The 19,048-nt window shown below is 43.1% G+C and overlaps 1 protein-coding gene across 8 annotated transcripts in view; it reads left to right on the forward strand.

Moving 5' to 3' along the window:
• ETV6 (ETS variant transcription factor 6) overlaps window positions 1-19,048 on the forward strand; it is a 138,663-nt gene that overhangs the window by 46,471 nt on the left and 73,144 nt on the right. For 6 of the 8 annotated variants that reach the window (XM_049821539.1, XM_049821538.1, XM_049821540.1 and 3 more), the window contains one exon: window positions 194-323. In XM_049821539.1, the coding sequence (XP_049677496.1) occupies window positions 194-323 (130 nt within the window). The remainder of the gene's footprint in view (window positions 1-193; window positions 324-19,048) is intronic. The other 2 variants (XM_049821542.1, XM_049821541.1) reach the window with 1 other exon arrangement.

Genomic DNA, 19,048 nt, shown 5'->3' on the forward strand with positions numbered 1-19,048 from the left:
CCGCAAGCGTGCTGTGCTCCGTGGCTCCCTGGGCAGCCAGGTGCATCGCTAGTGCTGCTCGCCCCCACCACGCGCGCACACTTCCTTCCTTCCACCCACTTCCCCCTCCCCTGCCTTGCTTTCACACCTCTGTTCCAAAGTTCACGTTGTCCTCTCTCTTTCTCTCCCCCCCACCCCGCTTTCTTTTTAACAGCAGGAAAGAATTTCGTACACACCTCCAGTGAGCCCGGTACCAAATTACACTTCCTCTTCACCACTACATGTCCCAGTGCCTCGAGCGATCAGGATGGAGGAAGACACAATCAGACTGCCGGCACACCTGCGTGAGTGTCAGCGCTGAGGCTTCTTACGTTCTTGCAGGGTGCGGGGTGGGGTGAGGAGGTATTTCTACCTTTATGGAAGAGAGCGGGGAAGCCCCCTGGCTTTAGACTTTTTTTTTTTTTCTTTTCTTTTTTTACGCTCTAGCTAGTTTGACTTTTCGAAATATTCTTTTTAACCAAAGGAAATTACTCTTAAATACAGTACATTATATCCCGCCCTCTGCTCCCATCCCCTGCACCCCCTGTCAAGGATTTGGCTTATTTCTCATGACAGGCACAAATGTGGAGGTTTTATTTTGACAGGAAGTGCTATGTTTCCTTCCATGGTATAGGAATTGTTCAGCAATGTGCTGTGACACAAGGTCAGAGTTTCACTAACTGTGGCAAGTAGAGTGCATTTGTGCTGTGGGTATTTTTCAGGTTGTTATGGGTCTCAATATTAAATACTCCGGGTGCCCAGGCTCTCTACTACAGAGCATGTGTCCTAACAGTGGCAGTGGGAAAGGAGGAAGAATGAGCTTAGCTGTGCACAAAAGGATGCTGCAAAGGAGGAAGGGCATATCACTGACACTGGAACAAAAACTGGAGCTTGGGGGCAAGGCGAGAGCCAGGCGCTTCCTTGCTGAGATGATTTAATGTTTGAGGAATAGGAAAGGCCAAGGGCTGCTGGCCAGCGAGAGGTGAATTAGTGAGATAGGATGGGGACAAGGAAGAGTGGAATTTTCCTTTTTGGAGGGGAAGCAGTTCTGATGTAAATTGAGAGGTTTACTTTTGTCAGGTGTTACATTCCTGGGGTACTTGAGCGACAACAAGCAACAGGGCCAGGAGCAAATGGAACTTTGTGCATTGCCATCTGACAAATGCGTTTGGGATTTCAGGGGTGAAAAAAAAAGTCCATGTTTATCACAAGACATTCTCATTCCTGTCCTCAGCTGTCTTCCAGGCACACTCCTTTTCTGGATGCAAACTGTGCTCCCAGCGCTTCTATAATCCTGTGCTCGCTCCCTTGCTGGTCACTGATTTGCTCTGCCCCAAGGTCACTCGTTGCCCATGCTGCGTTCTGCACGGTCCTGTTTTTGCCTGCTGCTGCCTTTTACTCTCTTCTGCCTGTGCTGCAGCATAGCCCAGGTTGTACCTTTTCTGTGCTTTCTGATGGGAATGGGAGCTGGCGTTGCAGCATTTCTGGCCGTGTCTGTTTGCTGCCTGAGTATCTGCAAGCTCCCAGACCCTGCTTGCCTGTATGTGTGGCTGCTGGCCTGTTTCCCCAGCCTGGGGACGACTTGCTGCCACCCTTACAGGATATTTCTATGCTTTGCCCAAAACTTAGACAGAAAAAAACCAACACAGAAGCAGTTCTTTTTGCCACTGGCACTTTTAATCCCTGAGATTTTTATTATTTTTTTTCCCCCTCATTGCATTAGTTGGTACTATTTACTTCTGCTGTGGGAGCCACTGTCTGTCCTCTCCACAGCTAGGATCACGGCTGGCTTTCCAGTTACTTGCTGCCTTCCCCACTGGGTCTGGCAGATGCACAAGGCAGGAAGGCAGAGACCCTTGATGCTGAAAGGGGTGGGGCACTGTGTTTACTACCTGCTTCCTTCCCATCAGCAAGCCAGCATGCGAGGTAGCGTGAAGTCTATAAGGCTTTTTCTCAGTGAACGCTTTTTATCCACTGTTTTTAGGTGTGATCCAGCCTTTCACCTTGATTTTTGTTTTAGTTTTTTTTTTTCTTTTCTTTTGATTGGCACATTTTTAAACCTGCAAGGAGCCTTCTTTCCCATTAGTATTTCCATACCAGTCTGACTTGTAGTGTGAAAACACAGATGATTAATCATTAAATATCTGTGGAATAGTCTTCCATAAAGTTAGTGTCTCAGGTCATAAACAACATGGAGCAGGTTTACGTAGTCTTACTAGTTGTAGTCCGTGGCAGTATAGTATTTTGTAGGTCAGTATGTGGTCAATATTGACCCAAACCCTGTCACCAACCAACTGACCCAAACACTGTTAGAACCACTATTTAAAGCGTATAGGTTGATAGCTAGGCAAAAAGGGACCATTATGAATTCCTAAACCAATCTCTGGTATAACCTGAGTTACAGAACTTCCTTAGTAACTCCTGTGTTTATGTCCAGTCACTCAGCTACAGCGTGTTATGCAGAAAGGTTTCTGCTCTTCATGTAAAGACTTCAGCGATGGGGAGGATATAAAGTCTCTAGATGTTCCTTCAATGCTTAATTATGCTCCTTATTTGCCTTTTTTTAAGTGCCCTATTTATAGTTTGAATTAGTCAAGCTTCAGTTTCCAACTATTAGATCTCATTATCTCCTTTCCTGCTAAATATTGTCAAAAGACTACTCCTGATATAGGTGCTTTTAGATAAAGTCACTTCTTAACCTGTTCTTGGCTAAACTGCATAGGAAGAGAGGTTCTTAAGGCTGTCAATCTTCCTGTAAAGCTTCCAGATTTCAAATTCTGTTTGTATCATCTCTGTGAACTGTTTCCCACTTCAGACATCCTTTTTAAAGTGAGGACAACAGAACTGAAGATCATATTTCAGGAGTAGTCTTCCTAATACAAGGTATAGAAATAACTATGCCTCTTAGACCTTGAGTCATGACGTTTAAGAGGTATTAACATCAGATTTTTGCAATTCCTGCATGGACCCCTCTCATTTTTTTGTTTGTTTGGTTGGTTTGGGTTTTGGGGGTTTTGTTTGTTTGTTTGTTTTTCGTTTTTTGTTTTGTTTTTTTAGAGATGTGTCTGAGAGACAGCTTTGGTCCTAAATCCGAACTACCTTAGAAGTCAGGCAAAGTAGCTAATTTCTAATTGAAGGCTGTGGTACTGTGTGTGAAGACTGGGTTTAGCTCCGCAGAGTCTGAGGGTTTTCTAGGTCTGAGATTTTGTTTGGTTCCAGCCTTATTGTTGTTTTTGTTGATTAGGTGAAGCGTAATAATTTCTCTCAACCCTCACTCATTCCAGTGCGACAGGGAGATATGGTGAGTTTCTCCAGTCATACACAGAGCTGGTAGCTTGTCAGGCCTCTACTCATTCTCTGTTTCCATGACATTCTGATGGCATTTACTGAAATAAAGTCAGAGTTCAGTCCTAACCCATACATCTTCATTTCTGCCAGCTTGCAGGTTCAAGAGGTGTGCTACAGGTGCAGCTGAAGACAGCAGTTGGCCCAAGCAGAGGTAGAACTGGAGGCAAACATTTCAGATGGAACATGAAGTGCACTCTGTGGATTCAGACAGTATTTTATCCCTTCCTATTAGAAAGTTCACTGTTTCTAATGTTTAAGAGCACTCTGAAGGTGCTAACAGCCAATAGTATCAGGACAATTAGTAGAGCAATTTCCTTTGGTGCAATAAATTATTTCTCACTGTTTGGTGAGCAAATGGGTCTCAGCTATGATGAGCTGATTTGATCCAGAGGCTGGAAAAGGGAGAAGTGCAAAGTTTGGAAGGGTGGAATGCAGATCCCTCTTTGCTACAAGCATGCAGAGGAGGACTCCTCTTTGGTCAACACAGCTAGAAATATAGAAAAACCCCTTTTCCTGGGGGTGATGTGAAGGCACCTTCCCCTTCTCACACAGCCCTTCTTGTTTTAATTAGCTGCTTTCTTCCTAGCCTGCCCTATTCTTATAGTATAGAAGTACGATGTATTCAGCCTTAACTTGAAAGCTCTGGGAGAGTGAGAATCATTTTCTGGTAATACACACCTTTCTCTGCTGCTGTGCTTCTCTGTAAGGGACTTTTGACCCATACTTTTAAACATACTTGTTTGCCTAACATCCACTTATTACCTAGTAACTGAGTGTTGGGAGCATTGTAAACAATCTATCAGTGGGGAACTGGAGAATATGTTTTCCTCTATTTTAGGTATGTAGTCAGAAAGTACAGTGATCTCCAGTTCACTTTTTGTCCCTGGTGTGTATGTTGTGGTAGCTTTGCAGTGTATCTGATCTCCACTAGACTGCACTAATGTCAGATAGGAGTGTTTGGAAAAATGGAGGTGTTTACCGAGGATTCAAGAGAAGCAAGTTCAGCTCTCGCACAAGGCTCTGCCCTTGGTGCCTTCTGTGATCTTGGACATCTTGTTTCAGTTTCCCTGCTGTAAAGTGAAAAAAACATGAGTGCAAAGGCTCTTAAACATTGTAAAAATCAGTATAGTGACTGCCCAGATATTGTGATAATCAAGAATACTGAGATAGATGGAAGTCCTGAAACTATCTGCATACCTCTTACCTCTGAGGAAACTTACTCCATACTACCATGGAGAGAAAGTTCTCTCTTTTTTTTTTTCTTCCTTCTCTTTTATTTCTTTTTTAATTAAAACTGATCTTTTTGTCTTGTCTGGTACAATGTCATTAGTTACTCATTTTGTGCTATGGCCAATACCTTGTGGTAAAAAGTTCTTGGAACTGGATAGAAGATACAGCATTTAAGAGATGGATGTGAGAACCCTTCCCTGTGTCTATTAATATGCTCTGAATCAGAGCGAAAATAGCTTTTTCCTTTTTTGTAACATGCAAGATGAAAATAAGGTGGTTTGCCTTCTACAACAGCAACTGTAAATATGTGCTAAAGGCTTCATAGTTTTCTTTGTCTCCTTCAACCTAAAACTTCTTCAACAAGACACAGAAATACCAGTGCTGAAAAAGCACTGTTGCATGCTATGATCTCTGCAGCAGCATTCCCCCTTGCACGTTTCTGTTGATTTGTACAGTCTGATTTTTATCTCTGAAGGGCATCTTCCCTTGGGAACGTGTGCGTGTTTGTTTAGGGAGATGAACCTCATGGGCAAAGATTTCACAATGTTTTCTATTGATAAAAGCACGAACAAGTGTTCATTTCTTCCTCTGAACTAATTACTCTTCTTTCTTCAGTGTTGGCATCCTTCATACACCCGCAGCCCATTGTCGTAGCAAGGCACACTGCACACATTTTTCTGTACTTTTCTGTATACATGAAGCAATTATTCTTGGCAGCAGCTAATTTTTCTTGCTGTTGCTTTTTTCTGAACCCCCAACAGACTGCACTGATGTTCAGAGTAAAATGACACGCTCTGGATGTCAGGTGACATGCATCACCTCATAGGGGAGAACTTTTATGTTGGGACTGCAGTGGTGTTGTCATCTTGACTGCATTGAACTTTTTTGGGGGTTGTGGTGGTGGGGAAAGCTATTTACCTATTTGTAAAATCGTTTGAGTACGTCTTGTTTCAAATGTAGTCTTAGGTTTTTGTCTTTGGTTTTCCAGTGTGTGATATGTTCCAGGCTACAGGTGATTTTGCTGAACTTCAGAGTATCCAGACCTGGTCACATACAGCTAGTGAGATGATGTTTTTTTATTTCAGTATTTCTGTGTCCCTTGTAATTACTGTCTGTTCTACTGCCTTCATTAAGGAGGACAGAAGGGAAATTTATTTAGTTTTCTGCAGTGATTATATGAAAGGCTTTAAGTTTTTAGTGAGCATTTCATGGGAATCTTTCTGCATGCTTATTTATATTGGTATTTGATACTCTGATTTGGTGGGGACTAGTCCAGTGGCTCTGTATTGGTTTGACATCTTTGTGACCCTAGCTGTACCATGTTCTGCAAAAAAAGCCCTCTGTATAATCCCCAAAGTGTGGACATAAGTAGTAGGGCAGGCCAGGCAGTTGAGCTCTCCGTTGGGCAGGTTCTTTAAACTAAGGCATTTAACAGACCTGAAAGCAGTTTATTAAGAGTTTCTTTCTCCTGATCACACATTGTTGCTTATAAGCATCATTTGTGTTTTAAGGGCACCAGTTTTCTTTCTTTTTCTTTCTCTCTCTCTCTTTTTTTTTTTTTTTTAAAGGAATGCAGGAAACAATTAAGAGAAGGAGGAGGAAACAACAACACTGTCAGAGTTGCCAAGGATCCATTTTTTCTGTATAGTATCTATTAATTATGCTGCTCCTTTTATTAATCCTTTGGCACCTGTTAATTATTCTACAATTTTGGCTAGCAGCTGGAAAGCCACTTTGAAGCATTAAGCATATTGTTATTTAGTTACTAGAATATTCAATGCATTGAACTGAAAGTATGTAGTGAGACGGGAAAAAAAGCCCTTCACCCTAAGCCACATTTAGAGCAGCAAGCAATAAAAATATTTGCTTTGGAAGTATCTTTGTGGAACAAAACTGACTGACGCACATACAGCGAAAATAAAATAAAAGCTGCATAAGACAAAGCGACTGTGAGAGGTGGCCAGAACGTCAAATTAATGACTCTGAGACTAATCCTGGTCCCACTGAAATGAGTGCTTAAATTCCCACTGACTTTAGTGGGATCTGGACTGGCCTGTTTCTCAGATGATTGGCTTCCTCCAGCCCCTTCTTTGCTCGTCTCTGCCATTATGGCCACTTAAGCTTCGTTCCTCCCTCTTAACTGTCCTTTATATGCTTGTCTTTCCCCCTAATCTGCTTTTTACCTCGATTCTCTCTCTTGGTTGAGAAAAATTAAGCCAGCACAGTGGCCCTGCTTGCTACCACCTGACTGTTTGCAGTATTCAGTCTTCTTGATGTCATCTTAGTCTCCCGCCGTGGTCTTTTCTTGCACGTTTATGTTGTGAGCTATGCAGGGCAGGGTCCGTCTGCTTCCTCTGTTTGGCACTGCCTCCTGGTCCTCCAGTTCATAACTCGTAATAATCTACTGACAGGTTGGCTGGACTGTGGAAGTCCCAGCCAGCCATCCTGTCAGCCTCAGTGACTGTTACTTCAGTCAGCCCTAGTGAAGTGACCGGGCCTGGCTCCTTCATGATTGTGAGTTACATTCAGTTGTTAGGCAAACAGGATGAAAATCACGAGCCAGCGAGACATCGATTATGCTTGATCTTACCTAAGGTGGCCTCTTCCACAGGCAGCCTTAGGTGCTCATCTGAATTTAACTCATTTACTCCAGCCTGCTTCCTGAGTGTTTCTTACAGTGAATCTTAGGCCAGCTTTGAAGCAATCATACAGACAGGCAATTTGGATGGTTGGGAAGCCCAGTATCAGATTCACTCTTGCACCATGGCTGGGCACAATATAGATGCTACTATTTTACTTGAAAGAGCTTTACCTGGAATATGTTGGACCGGGAAGAGTGAAACCTCATTACTGATCCAGCTGGGAAAGCTGTGGCCTTTGGATCAGGAAAATCCTGCTTTATGTTCTTCTGGCATGGTCACTGTTCATCACCTATGGGAAACTGAGCCCCTTGTCACTGGGTTTGTGTGTGGCTGACTCGAGGCCACCTCAGTTGTCACCGTTGATGTAACTCCATGATGTAACGCCAGCTGGCGAGTTGAACCTTAAATCTTTTAGCTTCTTACTGCTGCCTGGTGACTGTGGCAGAGGCATCCAGGTTAAGTGAGAAGAAACTTGTAAAGGGCCAGTGCTGTGAGCTGGTTTCTGCTTCTTGATAGAGTATTTTAGAGTCAAGTGCCTTCTTTTTTTTTTCCTTTACATTTTTAAAAAACGTACCTCGTTGTTACCCAGACAGAGTTAACACAGCAGTTTCCTGCACTGACAATCCCCAGTGGAAGTGTGTGGAGGGATGAGATCCTTCCTGTCCCAAGTGGGAACTTGCAAAGCAGTCCTGAGGTTGGGAGGGCAAGAGACCTGGGCTTCAGGGTATGAGAGCCAGCAGTGTGGGAGTCCCAGTGGTGCTAAGCCAGCCTTTTACCCTCCTGGAAAGCTTCACTTCTGGGTTTTAAATCTTCAAAACACAGACTCACCTCGCTTCAGAGGGGAAAGGGAGCCATGTCGCTTTAATCTGGGATTCAAGCCGATCCCTTATGGAATTCCCCTGGAAAGTTTGGGGAGGAATAAGAAGCAAAAGCAGCAGGACATTTATGGTATTGCTGGGTTTGAAGCATTTTTAGCTTTGTCTTAAAGGGACGCTGTCAAGATCAGCGAACCTAAAATTAGCTTGCTTTTCTCTTTCCATCCCAAATGTGACTGTTTAATTTTTCATTCGTGTTATGTTATAAATGCTTCCATGTTTGGATTTTTTTTTAAAGAAATAAAATTAACGTAAAGAACCCAACGTTCATAAATAGCCCTACAATTAAAGAAAACACAGAAGAGAAACTGCATGTAAGCCATGACTAACAACTCCACAATAACAAACCATTGTGTGGTGAGTGCCTTGAAACAAAACACAAGTGTGGTAGAAAACCCTGTGGAAACAACATAGCATGCATGCAATGTCCACTCCCCTAATAAAAAACAGAGCTGAGCCTCTGAATGTTGGAAGAGAGCACCACTGTCCAGCACTGAGAGGGATACATAGTGTGTGAGGAGAACCCTGCTGCAGCTTCAGTAGGTCATGTGTATACACATACAGAAAGAAAACAATTATTTAATGCCCTGTATGAGAGGCTGGATTTCCTTCTGCTGTACTTGTATGTCTTCTCTTTCCTGTGCTGGCACTCCTTCTGGTGCTTAACAAATACAGCCTGACAAAATCTCCATTAAATGGGATTTTATGCCCATTTTACAACTCCTCATTTTACTGCTGGAGCAGGAGGAGTAAATGATTTGTAAGTTAATTGAAGAAATTCTTGGTAAAATGATTCCATCCAGATTTGGAGGCCCACTCCAATGCCTCAGCCAAGCGCCTCTTCCCAAGATCATTTTCCAAAGATACTTGGGAGGGGTAAGCACTTGTGCATCAGCCATTCTACTGTTGTGGATGCTTGTGCGCTGTCTTTTATGGGATGAATATGTTTGAATGTGCTCACTCCTCATGTAAACTGTTTTGTGCAGGACTAACACGCTGCTATTAATGTAGCAGTGTTCCTTGTTCAAGAAGTTATGAGTTATTTATGTATTTAATAGGCATATGGTTGGTGATGTTGTGAGTTAATAAACAGTCACCATTGATGGGCTTTCTAGAGTCAAAGCATTAGGATACTTGCTCAGCCCTAAATCTTTGCTTATGACTCTTCAGGCATAAAAATCATACCCTGGGAATAGCCCTAAGGATCCAGCTTTATTTACTGTATATGTCTGTCTGGTTTTGATCTCCATATGCTTTTGTATCCCACTGAAAAAAGTGTCCATTCTGCACTGGCAGCAGGGTCAAGTAGCTCTATGGCAATTATACAGACCAGAAAATGAAAATGTTAAATTACACCATGACAAGTTAAAATGAAATGAACATCTCTTAATGATTAACCAACATATCCTTCCTGCCTTTAGAGTCTACAGACATAGTATGGGGTTTTCTGCAATCGGTGGAGAGGTAGGATGAGGGACTTTGTGGCAAAATTCGCAGTTACAGGGATTGATTTGGAGACAGTGCAAGTCTTCCTATCTGAGAGTTTACTGAGTGGATCCTTGTAGCTGGAGATTCACTATCCAAGTCCCAGAGTTACCTGTAGCACTGGATCCCGTGTGCCATGAAAAACTTGACCTCTCCTACGGACAAGCAATATTCTACCCATGTCTTACGTGGTCTTTGCCCTGTCCTGGTGCTGTGACTTGCAGAAGGGGATGGTACCCCAATACAGGCTTTTGGCATTACATACTCCCTTCTCAAAGGAAGAGTGGTAGTTTCACTGGCTTTTGGACTGTGTACCACTGGACATGCCCTGGGGGTGGAGGAGGAAGCAGTGAACTGTGCGACAGGAGTTCAGCTGGGAGGGTCTGACAACTATACTGACCGCAGTGAAGACCTGGTCTGAACAAACCAGTTGTAGTCAGCATCATGAGAGTCAGCTCTTTGCCAGAATGATAAATTTTGAACATTCTTTCTGGTAAGGATAAGCTCTAGGAACACGCTAATTTCAGAGGAAAATACTATAATGCTGGTAATGAAATTGCACTATCTCAGCATCCTGCAAAAAAGGTTTATTTTCTTATTAATAAGTTCTCAGCATTCTCCCTTTTTCAGTTCTCTAGAAGCATTTTTTTTATGTTTCCCTCAGGTGTCTTAAAGCTTCTTGTTTGCAGAACAAACCTCCCGAAGGGGCTGTGACCTGGTCAGCGCACTGATGTTTTATTTTAAACCCACCAGCAGCAAAAAAACACAGAATATTTTTGAAGGGAAATTTCCTTTTTGGGTTTTTGTATCCCTGAAAGAATTTCCGATGTAGGCAGACAGTAATTCCCAGCTACATACTTCCTGATAAGGAAACAGCTCCAATAAATGCAGCTATAAATAGCTACCTTTTTATTTTTTAAAAATGTAGGGAGATTTGTTTAGCCTTTCTTTCAAACTGCTGAAAGAAAGGGACAGGGTAGGTTAAGAGTCTTGGGTCTGGCACCCATTGGCTCTCCAGATAAACAAATTAAGATTTTAATCTGCATCTGTACATTTAATTGTGTAAAGTTTAGATGTCTGTTTATTTCTGCTCATCCTTCTCACAACACTGTAAAAGAAAAAACCACCCCCTTTTTATATGGTAAACATAAATTGCATTTTGAATTCCTCATAAGGGAAAAGTATTACCTGGTTTAAGCAGAATTCATAATGCTTTTACTATGTGCCTATATTTTAGTGCTTCTTATTCCATATGTAGTTTGTTAAGGTGCTTTGTCATCTCAGAATAAGTAGCATGATTGTCAACTGCATTTTTGCACATTTACTGTGGATGTGCTGTAGCAAATTCATAGTTAGACATAAATTTTCTTTATTCTAAAAGTAACTTGCTGGGACAATTTTGTGCAGTTAGTTTATAAACCTTCTGAATTTTCTGCGTTTTCTCCCCCCTTTTTATGGTTCTCTTTCATGCATTTTTAATTTAATGCTTTTTACTTTGGACTCTTGCTAAAATTTTCCTTTGCCAGTCCTGCTTTTCTTTGTGTTTTTAACAACGCCAAACGCACAGTACCTTCAGAAAACCAAATAATTGTTTACCTACACAAAAATTTATAGAGATGAATAAATTTGGTGCAAGAGCTAGAGTGAAAATGTCTTTGCAGGTTAGATTTCAGGCCAGCTGTACCTGTCATTCAGATTACAATTGAAAATATGTATGTGTCCACTAGCTTGATTGTTTTATAGAGGGTGAGTCTGCTTCGTAAATCACCTTGATCAGCGCTTGGTTAGACCTTGGTTTCTGTCCTACACTGGGGAAAGCTCTGGCATGTCCTGCGTAGCTGCTGATGGGCAGGTGTCTCCAGCCAAATCCTGAGGCATGTCTGGGGACGGGCTTCTTCACAGCCGGTGTTAGTGGCTGGGGCATCCTCTTTTTTCACTTGTTCGTGTGGTGAGCGCTCTCCCTAAATTTCCTGGGGAGGAGGGGGGTGAGGTGACCGTGGTGGGCTCCCTGCCGTGCATGGCACCGGTTGCACCACGGCCAAAGCCCCAGAAGGACGAGGGTGCAACTTCTTCAGTGCCGGCAATCAGCAGAGAGTTGAGGCCCGGCACAGCAGAGAGGAGGTCGAATAATCTCACTTTTCCTCCTTCTGCTCCCCCTTTCTCCTTCCAGCGATTTCACAGGATCTTATGACTTACGGACAAATCCTACCCACAAGGGTACTCAGCTGCCATGGGCCCCTCCTCTTGTCCTGCTGGTTGTGCTCCCAGCTGGCCCAGAGCCGAACAGATTGCACAAGGGTGCAGCTGGTGGAAGATCCCTCCTTGCCCTTATCGTTCATTGTTTGCTGAAACGCCATGGCAGGGCTCGGCGCACACCCCTCCTCAAATGTTAGTTGCGTAGTCCCTGAGCACATCGCTTGTGCTCCATTTTCCTTTGTAGGTACCTGAAGGGGTTTTACCTTCTTCCTCCTGTGCTTCTTTCTTGGCTGCACCAGGAAGGTTGATCTGCATGTGCAGGCCTTGCCGCACCTCCTCAACAGGCCTGTGGAACATGCACAATTAATACGGTATTAATTAATTATGGGGAGAAGTCGCTGCTGGCACAAGAACCAAGGCTTGCAGCTTATAAAGTGAATGCTTTGATGCTGAGCTTTAAAGAACGTTTCCATCAACTCAAGCCAGCGGAGAGATTCTGTGATATTTAAACCCTCCCTCCATACAGACTCCAGAGCTCACTGTTCTGCCACCCTGGGCACTAACAACAAAAATAGTGGTGGCAACGGAGGGTTCAGAAAGCACAACCGGGGATCGACCCTCATGAATAAAATTACACAAGTCCTAGGTGGAAATGTTGGGTCTGAACCAGAAATGGTTTCTCAAGCCAGCTTAATAGATGCTTGCAGTGTGAAAAAAGAGCAACCACCTGGACCTGCTGAAATGAATAGGAATTGTCTCACTGACTTCAGCAGCTCCCATGGTTTTATCCAGAAAATATGTGTTTCTGAGTAAACGTGTAGGTTTGTGCTGTGCTTCTACTTATTTGCCAATGTTTGTGGGAAGAGAGATGAAGGAACGACTGTGCCTCTTTGGTTTTATGCAATACTAAGAATTTCTCCCTTTCTACTTCCTCCTTCTCGGTAGTGCAGAAGGAAGCAGCCCTGGTCCCTGCTGGTCCGCAAACCAGTTACTCATTTCAGTTCTGCCGCTTAAGTGTATTTCCTAGGGGGGGAAATCTCCCTTTGTGTATCTAAGTTCCTCTTTCCTATCTCTCTTTCGTTCTGATTTCTTCCAAGCAATGTCTCCTTCAATTTTTAACCTCCTTGCTGGCTTTCACTTCCTCTCTGTGCTTCAGTGAAGGCGTTTTGTCAGAAAAACCCCTCTGTACACAGATACTTCTTTGTTCCCCACCCCCCACCCCCCCCACCCCCCCCCCGCTTTTTTCCCTGTGTCATACTTCTTTGTATCTTGCTTCCTTGGAAACTTCCTTAGTAGTCTTATTACCTCTAGGCTTTTAGCTGCATTACTCTGAGTAGTCATTACTGTGTTGCTGGGTGTGTAATTGTTTAAGGCACCTTGATCTTTTTATTAGAGGTATATTTTTTTTTACTGCTCTTTAAATACTAATAGGCAGTGGTGACAAATATCGTTATTAAATACACGGGGCTTGTTTCATCACTGCTTTACAGCTTGCTTGGTGGTTTTCACTTGTTGAAAGTAAGCGTAACCAAATCACAGGAGTCATTCCCTACTTCCACTTTGTGTTGTTCTTAGGGATGCAATGCACAGTGTGGGGTGGTGGTGAATGGGTCACATGCAGTAGAAGTAGTTCAAGGATTGGTGCAGGATTTGGAGCCTTGGAGCTCAGCAAAATAGGATCAAGGGATAGCACTCAATGTCTGTAAGAGCTGGAACCTTTACAGTCCTCCTCCAATTTTTACACCCTCTCAGTTTTAAAATCATGCAGAATGAGAAACAAGTGGAGGGATTGGGAGTGACAGCAGAGGTAACAGTGACAGCGAGATGACCTGTGTTTGTGATGGGCAGACCTGAAGCAGCTGGGCCATTAAAGGAGTCAGTACTTGCTGTTGGCCTCCTGCCACACCATTATCAGTGTATGCAATAGTGATGGCTGAATCTCAGAAAGTTTGGCGGCTGATTCGGTTCAACAGAACACCCAGAAGTAAATCCAGATGTCTTTCAAATCGGTTGGATATGCAGTGTTGTGGTGAGTTCTCCATAATTATGATTTACTTGTGAGACTTCTGGGAGAATCCAACTAGTCCATAATAACCCTGAGAGCACAGCTTCTCACCCACGGCCTTTCTGGTGCTCCATCATTTGCAGTGGGAACAAGTGTGCACAAAAAACCCCACTTGAACTCAGAAAAGAGTTAACAATTGTTTCAAAGCTGAGACGTTTCAGATATTTTTTTTAATCTGACACTTACCATGTATATCTGTGTACATGTACATATTTAGATCCTGCAGAAGGGAGGCTTGCTCAAGTACTTAGGTTTTATATGCAGACACTGTTACTGTCCCTTTTTCTCTTAAAGCTAATTAACACTTACAACTTGTTACAACCATTTCTTTTAGGCAGAGTTGTAAAATTACTGCCTATGATCAGAAAAAGTGGATGCAGAAGATGGTGGAAGGCACCTTTTTGTGCCACATGTGCTGCCCAGTAGGCTCACAATGCTGTCCTCACCACGTCTCTGCTGTGTTTCAGACTGGAGGTCCGGGTTTGAACTGCTCTTTCAATGCATTTTTACCGGATCAAATGTACAGAGTCAGCAGTATTGTATATGGTTTGAAATCTCTAAGTTGGCTTAAAATTCTAGATGGGGCTTGATAAGCTGCATTTAATGCTTTCTTACTGAGTACACTCCATGGGCCGCTTCCCGAAGACTACTAATGTGAAGGCTAATCCACAAACAGTCTTGGCACCGCTTTGGAAACTGAAATAATCAGAGTGGTATAACCTTTTGTGAATAAAGGTAGCTCACACTGATAATTTTATCCTGAAATGACTGGGCCCCCGCTCAGAAGCATTTTCACAGTGCAATTTTATAAATTGATATAGCATCAACAGTGTAAAGGCTGTAAAAATACAGTTAATGGTACAAAACCTGTCTCTTAACCAGCTCTAAATTACATATACGCTTTGTATAATTTGAGCCTCAGGACAGCCGCACTTTAATAGATCCTGACAACTGGAAAAGCAGGGACATCATCTTTCTCTGTATGAATAAAATGCCCAATGTGTCTTTACCACTTGAAGTTATGGTCATCTACTCAACTAACTGCTCCCAGTGTCACTCAGAATTGGGATGAAAGTAAATTATTCTTATTTTAATAATATTTTCTCAATTCTTCTTGAGAGACAGCAACTCATTCATATGGGACCACAAGACAGGGAAATCTCATCCAGAAGGATGTTGTGGTTGTTCAGCAGAAAACAGTTATTGATGTGAGTAGCTCATGACTTTTTCATGTGGTTTTACAGTAAAACCTGTGAATGTCCCTTGCCTGTAGAATTAAGCAAAGTTGTTTGTCAGAAATCAGTCACCAGTCTCAAATTTGTTGCATTGATTTAATGATTTTGCACCAGAATTGTTAGGAAATTGAAGTTCTAACACAGTCTTGTTGAAGCTCGTGAACTTCTAGGGAAGTTTCTTTATACCTTGAGTTTGTTCAAACTCGGTCCTGCTCAGGGTGTGGTTGTCATCCACACAGTAATTTTTAATATGATAGGGGACCTAGCTAGAACAAACTACTTCACCAGTTTTCCCATTCCCAGGAGACTAGAGGGAGGGATAGGACTCTGCAGTTTGAGAAGATAGTTTTGTAAGTGAATGGGTTGGCAGGGAGAATGTTATCATGTGGCTATGAAATCATACTTGGTATGGAGAAGGTGAACAGGGAATGATTATTCACAGTTCCTCACAGAACAGCAAATCCAGAGATCTGAGATAAATCATTGGGCAACATGTCTAAAAGAAACAAGAATGAGGATGCATCACTACATGAAAGAAATCATTGCAGGAAGATATTTTGAGGGCTGAAAATGTAAATGGATCTCTAAAAGGAACCAGATAAACCTGCGGAGGGAGGATAGGCCATTTGGTCAGTATGGAAACAGTGACCTGGATGCAACCACGGCTCATGATGTCCTTAAACCACAGATACGAGTGACTGAGATAGACAATATATATTATAGAAGAGATTGCTTAATGTTTCCTTATTCCTTAGACTTTTTGCTTATGCAGTCACTACTGAAGACATTTGGCTAGATGGGTCGGCGATCTTTTCTAGTATGGCAGTTTTTATATTTTACCTCATCTCATAGCCATCTCCAGTGATTTGACAGTAGTGTGGATGCCATCCAAGCAGATATATTCAGTATGCATATGCTACGCCAGAGGGCTCTTTTAGGTGATAACTAACTCATCAGCTAGAGGCCACGGATAAAAGTTAAGTGGGGGGATTTGCCTTTAAGCAATTCTGACAAAAGTCTCTTTACACAACAGCTGACTGAATCACTGAATGTAATGCCAAGGGCAGCAATAGGAAAAAAAAGTCATGTAAATTAGCTGGCAAGAGAACAGGGCAAAGCTATCTGGTGAAGGAGGGAATGGGAGAGGAGGGCAGGCAGCCACCTGCTGGAGCTTCAGCTTCAAGGACCAGATCTCCCTCATCAAGTGTTTGAAAAACAAATTTTGAAGTTGAGACTAAGGGGGAAATGTGGAGATTCTCTCTCCCTAGCATACAGGCCTCCAGTGAATTGTAATCACCCCTGTATGCCATTCTGTTATCACTAGCAATCCCTCTAAGGGTTGCTTTCATTTTCCTGCTGTTGTCCAGTCCAAGATCCAGTTCAGCCTGTGCTCCTTCTATGGCCCTGTCTCATCCATGTAACACGAATTTCAGTTCTGCTTCCTTTCTTGCCCCAAACAACAGTTGGGGTTTCTGGGCGTAGTCATTAAAAAAAGTTATTATTCAGTATTACTTGTGATTTGAAATGCTAAATTAAAAACTAACTGGAAGTCTGGCAGTGCTTCTCATCTGTGTCCCCTTTCCTAAGGTGCTTCATAAAATACCGTATGTTGTTATTCACTCTGGCCTGGATGTTCTTGGCTCTCTCCCACTTAATGATTCACAAGATATCTGTGAGATTCATTTTTGTAAATGTGGCTCCCCCCTTCCCTCTGTATATTCTCCCCTCCCTTCTCCTTTGCTTGTGAGTCTTCACTGCAATAGTTTGTTAAATAGAACCGATAGTACATGTAAAGGACAGAGTGCAGTCTCTAGTCTGCCATCAGAAGACATCTAAGATACAGTACAAATTTTCCCCCTGACTTCCAAGTAGGGGATTAGAGGAGTTTGGGAAGCTTTTCTACAGCTCCCCCTCCTCTTCCCCTGTTCTTTCTCAGCTCGCTCTGTGTCCTGTGCCTCTTTCCTGAATAGAGACCTTTTTTGCTAGTAAAAGCTCAGCAGCTTGTCTCCTCTGAATGCTCCTGTCTGTCTTTGGGGAAGGGGGAGCAGGAGAAAAGCCGGGTGCAGCAGGGTCCCTGCACGCCTATGCGAGGGCAGAGACGCTGATCCCGGCATGCTGGCTGCAGTAAGCAGGCAGGGGTGTTTGCGGAGCTTGCATGCCAGAGTCTCTTCAAACAGCTCTGCTCAAAGGCATGAGCTGGGCTCACTTCTGAGGGAAATTTCCTTTTTGGGGAAGTTGCTGCAAAGGAATTTCCTGTGTGGGCAGACAGAGCTTCCTGACTTGAAGGCTTCTTGGAAGGGAAACCATTTCATAATGAAATGATAAATTAAAGACATACCAGCCTGGTTCGCTTCAAAACAGCTATTGAGAGAGCTCAGGCAGTGCACCATTATACTCCTGCGCAGAATGAAAATAAATTGCATCCTGACAGGATTCTCCATAGTGAAGCATATCCTTCCTCCTTCTACATCTCACTTTCCTACCCTCCCTCTGCCTTTCCCTCTCCCCTGCTATTTGTTGCCTTCTCATGTATCTTTTGTAGCCCCCTCAAACCAACAAGCGAAGGAGCGTGATGTTGGAGATGGTTTGCTAAATGTACTCCCTTCCCCATGGAGCAGACAGCTCTGGTTTAAGCCCTGCTATGCTAGCCCGCACAGCGAGAGTCCTGGATGTAAGGCATAGAAATGGCACCTGGCTGCTGTGAAAACTGGGTGCCGTGGCTGCTGACATGGTTGTAGCAAGGACAAATTAGGGGTATTGAAAGAGTTTAAGTCAGTGCCTATAATAAGGAATGTCTTGGTGTGGTCATGAAAATAGCTGGGAGGAAGGGTTGCAGATATCTATTTCCTGTTAAATAAGAGGAAAAAAGGGACCTTTGCTCCATCCCAGCCAAGACACAATGGAGGGAGGGCATCCCCAGAGAGCTTAGGCTGTTACAGCTGAGTTTTCAATACAAACCAGCTCATATTATTTCCCTGCTCTGCACCATCCCAATCTGTTGGAAAGTGAAGGCAAGTGCTTGTGGGTCTCTGTGCCCTAAGGGATGCCTATAGCTGCGAGCTCAGGTGAACTGGGTGAAGAGCGTCGGTTAGACTGCTTGGGTTGCTGAACACATTGTGCATGCAGATGGATGATATGATTTCAGATGGCATGGGGGTAGGGGGAACAAACAAGCAAGAGTTTCACATCACCTTTCTCTGTCTCAGCTACATCATCTGTAAACTTTATGGGTGATTCTGCTCACAATACCTAGTCCCATGAAGCGATCTGACGTGTACTGCTACAAGTGTGGCATCAGCATTTTCTTTTCTCCCTTGAGAGAAGGCCTTTATTCTCTGCCTCCTATTCGGCTGGCAATTAAAGCTGCTTAAATTCTTTGCAAGAGTCCCCTGAATTGGTGTGCATTATGTGCCTTGTTCTGCCAAGGAGGCCTTACCCCTCTCCATTGCTTAGAGAGTTTCTTAGGAGTTTTGAAATACTTGAATCGCCAGCAGAATGTTGCATGATTTTATAGTGAGTGTTACAGTTTTGGGAAGTTTTTCTTAAAAATGCATCTGCTGGAGTCACATTGACAATGAAAGAATTTGAGGTTTTATTTATATTTTTTAAAGCAAGTTTCTGGCCTGCATAAAGAAAAGCTAGAAAAGGTGATTCACAGGGCTCAGAAGTCAGATACAAAGGACCCCAAAGAAAAATATGTATGTGTGTGATCATATATATATATATGATATATTTTTTATAGTTTTGATAGTTTTTACCTGCTCTTTGTTGTGATTGGCATGCCATCCCACAGCACATGTCCATGATGCATGACAGCACCATGAAGGCAAATCTGACACTGTGCTGCAGCTAGGGCTGTCTTACAGTGGTCCAAAGAGATGGTGCTGCTGCTTAAATGAAAGTTAGGAAGGATCTATCCTGAGAAGCCTGTACTAGGGACATGACAGCCTCAGA

The sequence above is a fragment of the Accipiter gentilis genome, chromosome 18, assembly GCF_929443795.1.
Source record: "Accipiter gentilis chromosome 18, bAccGen1.1, whole genome shotgun sequence".
Taxonomy (NCBI): Eukaryota; Metazoa; Chordata; class Aves; order Accipitriformes; family Accipitridae; genus Astur; species Astur gentilis.